This window comes from Colias eurytheme, chromosome 20 (assembly GCF_061535395.1).
Source record: "Colias eurytheme isolate Ceu_HAF_F1 chromosome 20, ilColEury1 Martin Lab GWU primary, whole genome shotgun sequence".
Taxonomy (NCBI): Eukaryota; Metazoa; Arthropoda; class Insecta; order Lepidoptera; family Pieridae; genus Colias; species Colias eurytheme.
Genome location: NC_142999.1, coordinates 9,455,847 through 9,464,012, shown reverse-complemented (window position 1 = coordinate 9,464,012; position 8,166 = coordinate 9,455,847). Strand labels below are relative to the sequence as shown.

General features: G+C 31.5%; 1 protein-coding gene across 1 annotated transcript; it reads left to right on the top strand.

Annotated features, from left to right (window-relative positions):
- The first annotated feature begins 279 nt into the window (after nt 1–279).
- On the top strand, nt 280–6,968 carry LOC149899865 (beta-taxilin). The gene is made up of 7 exons (XM_090113842.1): nt 280–436; nt 933–1,262; nt 1,851–2,048; nt 2,773–3,057; nt 4,235–4,408; nt 5,049–5,165; nt 5,591–6,968. Exons 1-7 carry the CDS (start codon nt 371–373, stop codon nt 6,167–6,169), a joined length of 1,749 nt encoding a protein of 582 aa, XP_089969968.1. The 5' UTR covers nt 280–370; the 3' UTR covers nt 6,170–6,968.
- Nucleotides 6,969–8,166: the final 1,198 nt, after the last annotated feature.

The following is an 8,166-nucleotide window of genomic DNA, read 5'->3' as shown; positions in this document are numbered from 1 at the left end:
GCTACGTATATGCAAACATGCAAACAACAGTCAATAAATTATCAATAGATTAAATATTTATATTTTTTAATTTAATTGAAAATCTATGAACGAAGATGAAAAGTAATGTTTCTTTGAAATTATTTATCTAATGTAAAATGTATTAGAAAAAGTAGCGCTAGGGTTTTTAATATATAAAAGATTTGAATAGGTACATCTAACGTAACTAAACAACTTAAAAATATAATCGATTTCTGTATCTTTTTTAAATCGATACTATTTCGAATTGACACTATTTTTAGCACATTCCTACAGGTATATTTTTCGTTGTTTGGTGATAACGAAACTTCAAGTTAGAATTAAACGAGAATTAAAGTAAAACTATATAAAAATGGAAGTTGCAGAGGAAGTAAGTAAGGAGAATACAGAAAAACCGATACAAGAGAATGATACAAAAGTAAGTTTATGGGAAATAATACTTCGTATTATAAATAGAATAAAAGCCTATCAAATGTCGGTTTCCAATTTCATATAAATTTTGGCTATTTTTTATGAAGGAATTGAAATAATATATGTTTTTAAGAAAAAACATGTTGGCATAGGAGGATAACGGCTTAATTTAACGATACATTCTTTTTTTTCTATAAAACTAACCTCTATCAAAAAAATACTGGAATTGGCACAATGCCAAAACAGTGTTTACGTTATTTTTATTCCATGGCACATTTACTCATGGTAGTCTTATACGGGAAAAAAATATGAAAATACCACATAACAGTCTTTTTTAACAGCAAGATTTTCAATTCAAATAATATGGAAAGGATATAATTGTTGAAGCTTTCTGTTTTCTTTTTATGACTTATCTTGTAATCATTAAAGGTTAATCTTTTACACTACGTTTTAAATATTTTTCAATTCAAATGATAATTGGCCAATTTTCAAATCCATTACAGGAAAAGCCTCCACCACCACAAGAAGTACCGAAAAAGAACAAAAAAGAGGACCGCCTCAGTCGTGACGATAAGAATGTTGAACTGTTTATGAAATCGCTCAATTCTATATCATCCCCTGATGAAAAACTAGCACAAGTGTGTAAAAAATATGTTCAAACTGCAGATGAGAATAAAAAACTACAGTTTTATATCAAACAGTCAGATAAACGGTATTCTTTGTTGTTAAAAGAGAAAGAACAGTTGCAACATGAATATAATAAGACAATTCTGGTTAAATCAAAGCTGGAGAATCTGTGCCGAGAGTTACAGAAACATAATAAAGCTATTAAGGTATGTTCTGTGTCATTTTTAAAGTAAAATACATTTTTATTTTGTCACACACATTTATGATTTTAATAGTAATAGAAATATTAATACAATTTAAACAGTGTTAAAATTATGCTAGCTCTTCTCTGTAGAAGCTTCTTTTCTAAATGTTGGGAAATTTCTTTGTAATTTGATGATAAAAAGAGCTTCTAAATGAAGTCTTTTTTAATAAAATATATGTTATAACAGCTTTCTTTTTTTTGTAACAAACCATGCACATCTAACCGCAAGTGTCTTTTGGCAAACAGGCACATTTATACTATTTAAATCATGTCTTGCAGTGTCTATTTGTATATAGCAAGTAATTGTAATAACTTGTTTATGTGTGTGGCCCTGCATATGATGTTTAAAAGATAGAAAAATACCAATGGTTTTAGATTTCCTTCGAATCATCCGTTTTGTGGTATACACATTTACTTAAAAAAGTAAAACAACATCCATGCAGTTGAAGTTATATGAGTGAGCATTGCAATGTGCTATTCCTATAACAAATTACGACTAAAATCTTTATCTTGTATTCACTAATACATAAAACTCAATACTACATTCTAGGAAGAATCACTGCTAAAAATACGCGAGGAGGAGGAACGTCGCAAAGAAACGCAGGCAAAGTTTCAAAATACATTAACTGAGATCACAGCGCTATTGCAACAGAATAATGAGAAAAATGCTAAATTGAGAGATGATAATATCAGCATGACTGAAAAGTTTAAGAGTGTCGTGCAGCAGTATCAGTTGAGGGAGCAACAGGTTGGTTTCTGAATTATGTATACTTATAACCTTGAAGTGAAACATCCTTAGATGCGTTGAGAGTATAATTTCAAGATCGCGTCATGGCAATACCGTCACGTCATGGAGTAAGGCGTGAAGTTTCACTTCTGACACGTATGCTCGGGACACACTTTTTTATGTTGTTAGTAGTTGTTACAATAATTGTCTTGTCAAATGGTAAATTTTTATAAGTTTTGATAGGATTCAATTCAAATTTTGCTATTCGTGATGAACATGATACAATGATACTATGTTTCTCACACAATATCATGTTTGCAATGGTATAATAATACAAGCTAAATTATGACAATCGAATATAATTCCGCGACGACGCGGTTGGCGCAGTGGTAAAGTAACTGCCTACTGAGCCGACGGTCCCGGGTTCAATCCCCGGTCAGGGCAAATATTTGTGTGATGAACTCAATTATTTGTTCTTGGGTCTGGGTGTTATCTATATATGTATCTATTAAATATTATATTTATCGTCGCCTAGTACCCACAATACAAGCCTTAATTGAGCTTACTGTGGGACTAGGTCGATTTGTGTAATAATGTCCTGTAATATTTATTTATTTATTATTATTTATTCTTAAATGTTATATTTTTTTTAAACAGTTTATTATCAAACGGACAATTAAAATGTTTTATTCTACCAATTATTTCTAACAAAATATTATTAAACCTTACATCTAACCAATTACAGGTAGACAAAATGGCGAAACAAATGGCGCTAGAATCTCAACTATCAGATGCGAAGCTGCAAAAGGCAGCTCTCGAGCATCAAGCGGAGAAGGAACGGCTTCTCGCTGAAGCGGAACAGATGAAGATGACCCTAGCGCAGTACAGGTCGAAGGTCATGGAGTTACAGGGCACGGAGACAGCGCTGAAGGGCCAGCTGGCTGTATACACGGATAAATATGACGAGTTCCAGAATGCACTGGTTAAGAGTAACCAGGTGTTTGGCGGTTTCAAGGAACAGATGGAGAAGGTAATCTATACTAATACTAAAAAGCTGAAGAGTTTGTTTGTTTGTTTGAACGCGCTAATCTCGGGAACTTCTGCTATACTAATATTATAAAGCTGAAGAGTTTGTTTGTTTGTTTGAACGCGCTAATCTCGGAAACTTCTGGTCCAATTTGAAAAATTCTTTCGGTGATAGATAGCCCATTTATCAAGGAAGGCTATAGGCTATATATCATCACGCTAAGACCAACAGGAGCGGAGCAATGCGGGTGAAACCGCGGGGAACAGCTAGTTAAATAATAATATCTCATTTATTTCCCAGAAAAAAATTTAACAAAACATGATATTGTCTTAATTACAATTTAAGTTTGTACTCTAAAGAAAAAAGATCTTTTTGTATGTGCGTAATGGATTATTTTAGTTTTTTCTTCAATCCAATTGAAAAAGTGACATAACTACAAGAACATGCCATAAATCGCACTATCTATAAATCACGCTAAATCGATGAGTGGGTTTTGATTATTTTTCATTTTCATAGAGTTAAGTGGTTATTATATAGACTAGTTACTAACCACTCAAATGGCAAAATGAGATGCAGTACGAGAATATTTAAGGGGTGGCTCCCTAAATTTTATGTGAATTTGCATTATTATTCTGAAACAGGCACACATACAATCAAAATATAACTTTAGTATATTATTTATTGGGTCTTTTTCTTTCGATGTACAAGACAGTTACGTAATTGTAACATTTTCACTCGATTTATTTTTTATTCAAAAATTATGCCTTTTTTAAGGATTACATATTACCTTTTTTATAAAGATTTACTTGGACTTTATGTCTAAAATAAATGTTAACAGTAAGAAAATAGAGTTTACTATCGAATCCCAAGATATTTTTTCTCTAGATCAATTATTACTTTAGCTATAAGTAAACGAAATAAGAATTGAGACTTACTTTTCGAGCTCGAACGCGATCAAAGAGCGCACGCGATATTCAAATTTATTACGGCTGTGTTAGCGTCTAGTACCGTAACCGGTCTCTCAGTGCCAGAAATTATGTTAGGGAGCCTCCTTTTAACGTGTTGCGTGTAGGGCAGATTTATGAAACTATATTAGTAAAATACTAAGCTAATGAAATGAATAAATAATTTAAGCTTAGAAAAACAATATTTCATATTTAAATAAAAATAACTCATACAGATGTCGAAAAAGATCCAAAAGCTGGAAAAGGAATCTCTATCATGGAAGAACAAGTGGGAAACATCCCAAACTGCCCTCCTCGACATGTGCGGTGAGAGACAAGCCGGTGAGGAACGAGCAGCCGCTACCAATAGACAGCTGCAGCAGATGCAGAGCTTGTGTCGCACTTTACAGGTGGGTTTTTCGGTTTTTTGAAGTGAAAACTTCTTTAGCGACGTTGAGCACTTTCTGTAATGGGTATAAAATCTTGAACTCGCGTCAGGACACGTGACCTGATCGAAAAAGCGTAAGACGGATGGATATCAAACATGCTCAACGTTAATAATCAAGTTTTCACTTCTGCCGGCACTCCCGGAGTGCAACCCGTCTTTTTATATGAAAAGGCTTTCAAATTCTATATCGTCTGAGTTTTTTAACTACAAAAGTACCTACTTAATGTCGTCATTCGTAAAACAAAATATGTGTGTTTGAGTGGATTGATTTTGAATGAAAATTAAATATGTATATTGGACTATTTTTTTCAGCCAAGTACTAGTAAATTAATGGGTTAAATGAAATATAACGTCAAATCAGGCGGGAGTCTAATAATTTTACTCTAATATCTGGCATCTGCTAGCTTAGTAAAGCTTCGACCATGAATTCCATAAACGGACTGTGAAAAAACTTATAATGGAAAAACTATACACAAAATGTAGAATGTTTTTCAGCCAAGAAACAAATTATGAAGTGGCAAATAATAATGTATAAATATAATTACTAAAATTATAAATATAATTATAAATAACATGAAATTTATAATACATACTTTTTGTAGGGCGAGCGTACTCTGCTATTGAATACGCTAAAGGAGCACAACATAGAGCGACCGCCATTACCGGCGTTACCCCCACCACCTGTTATAGCACCGTCGCAGCCTGCTAATGATGCTAAGGTAATATAATAAAATGTGTAATATTTTGGTTTGATAAAAATTTCTTTGTAACATCCTTACTGATAAAAATGTCTGTTGATTTGTTTTTATAGGTTAATTATTGAGCAAATTTTCAATATGATGTAATAATTGTTGTCAACAATTAAATATAATAGATTCTTTTAATATATTCAAAAAATTATAATGAGAAATTCCGTCTGTTTATAGGTGCATGTTTATATTGATAAATCAAATCAATGAAATTTAGTGTATACCATGCGAAATTTTAGTCTCAGTTAAAGATATTTACATTGGCTACTTATCAAAAATTAAAAAGCTAAAATCATTATATAATTATTAATTAGAATATGTACCTACCTGCTTTTATTGTCTGTAGGAATGTCAAAAAGTTAACTTATTGACTCAATACTTAATAACTGTTACAGGTTGATGCTATGGCAGCTAACTGCGCTCAACTGCGGCAAAGTCTCGCGCATTTACAAACACAACTAAATACGCTAACAACAAAGAAAGAAAAAGAGGAATCTCCCAAACCTGAGCCAAAGAAAAAGTCCAAATCCAAGAAGAATAAAGCACAAAAAGCGGCACAAGAAAAGGCAGAAGAAACAGTTAAAGAAGAATTAATTGAAAAACCCAGTGAAGTTAAAGAATCAAGTGAAAGTCCAGAAGAAAATGTAGACACTAAAACTATGGAGAATCTCTTAGACGCTATAAATGTTACGAATGTCAACCTTTGTGACTTAGATGTTGTGAACAATACAAGTGAAAAAGAAGTTAAAAATGATGACGAAATCAAACCGGTAGATGTTAAAAATGACGAAGAAATCAAACCAAATTCTGATAATGTTAACGGAGAAATCGTTAGTGAAAATAAAGAAACCAATGTAAGCAATGGTGTTGAATTAAAACCTGAAGAAGATATTAAAGTGGAAGAAAAAGTTAGTGATAAAAAAGAAGTTGTGACAGAAGAAAACGATAATACAAAAGTTATGACAGAAAAATAAGGACTGAATTTAATTTCTTCAGTGTTATTTGATACTGTGTCTCAAATGGGTTGATTTTATACTTCATGGTTGTGTCGATCGACCTAACGTTACAGTTAATAGCATGTTTTGTTTTTGTGTGGGTACTTTTAGAATCTAGTCAATAACTAGTATTTGTATGGAATGATATAATGTGGATCCAGTTTGATTACTTTAGTATTAAACTAATAAATACGATGTTCGATGTTAAGAAGTCTCTAAAAAATTTTTTTTTTAAATATTGATGTGAACCTACGATTTTTTGATAAATCATAGCGATTCGATCAGTTATAGTTAGTATTAAATTGTGTAGATTTTCTTGTAATTGATTCGTATTATAGGAGTAATTAAAGACGTAATCGTTTTCAAACTTAATTCAATATTTTTTAAATCGAAGTTTTTAACTTACCGTGGAAAACTACGCAGTTTTTGAGTTTCATTTAAAAGTCGTTTTTTAAATGAAAAAATATGATCATGTTATATTTTTCTATACATAATGTCAATCATCCCTCCTATTTAGGACTGTTTGAGCAGTATTAAAGAATCCAGTAATTATTTACGCTAAATACTGCCTAAGTTAATATTTGTTAAGTTAATTTTTCTGTTTAAATTCAAGTCAATTTCTAGGTAAAGTGGTAATACCTAAAATATATAATTTTGACGTACAGTTGAATGTACATAGTAGGTTGTTTTCAACATTTGTTAAATTTTATACGATAGTGTGGTGACCGCAGGCGAATTATGACTTGGGTTTTTTGTAATAAAGTTTTGTATGTGTCAATTGGGTTTTTATTTTTACCTCAGTTTAAGTTCACGCTCGATGTGCAATTTATTTCATTAGACCTAAAAAATTGAAAATATATTTTTTTTTCGACTATTTTGCCCTTATATTTTCAAAAATACAGAAATCACAGGACACTACGTTTCAATTTAAATTGAAAGAAATAATCACAATAATAAATAATAATAAAATAGTTTTGTTACCAATGACCAAATAGTTGACCAGAAAAGGGTGACCATAAATAAAGAATATGAAATTATTTTCAAATCTAAATAATTACTTGATTACGATTGCGTCAGAAATAATTTTATTGTGTAGAATCTAATAAAATCGTGAAGGTTAGAAGAAAATATATCCTTTTTAATTTTTTAGGGTTGTATTTTACTTGCTAGTTACCCAGCACGTAAGATACAACCGCTAGGCAAAAAATTAAGTTTTTTCAACTTTAAATTTCAATCCAAGAAAAAAAATAAAATGCAACCTTCACCTCTCTATGTTGTCATTGCTCGATTACTGAGAAAAGTGAAATCGGTCAAACGTGCAAAGCGCGAAGTTTGTCTGTTCTTTGAAAATATAGGACTTTTTGCAATGAATACAATAGGTATGGTACATAAGAAAAAATAATTATAGAAACAACTTACAAAAGATTTATTTAATAACTCTTAAAATTAGGTAACAATAAGTATAATAATATAACGTTAAACAATTTGCGAGACCAGACACAGTACATTATTTTTAATGGCAAATGCATACTTTTTAACGCGCAGGATACAACAATATTAATTTAATGGGGAGCTAAATTATTAGAGATGCATAAAAAATTGTCTATGCATGTCATAACATAATATAACATTATTACTATAAATTTAAGGAAGAAATAGTATATCTATTATTGTATTTTACTTTTGTGTTTTAAAAAAATGGAATGAAGTAAGAAGACGAGGTTGATCAACAAGCTTCTAAATCTAATTGCGCTGTGTTGCTATGTTATGATAGTTACATTTGTATTTATGTATATACGACGTAAGAGCGAGCGCGCACGAGCAACTTTGTCTCCGCAACTATTTTGTCTCTCCCACCTATGGGCTAGTATGAAAGTGCGCGCACGTAGCGACGCAACTCCCCATACAAATTGATGGGAGAGACAAAATAGTTGCGGAGACAAAGTTGCTCGTGCGCGCTCGCTCTTATTGACCTT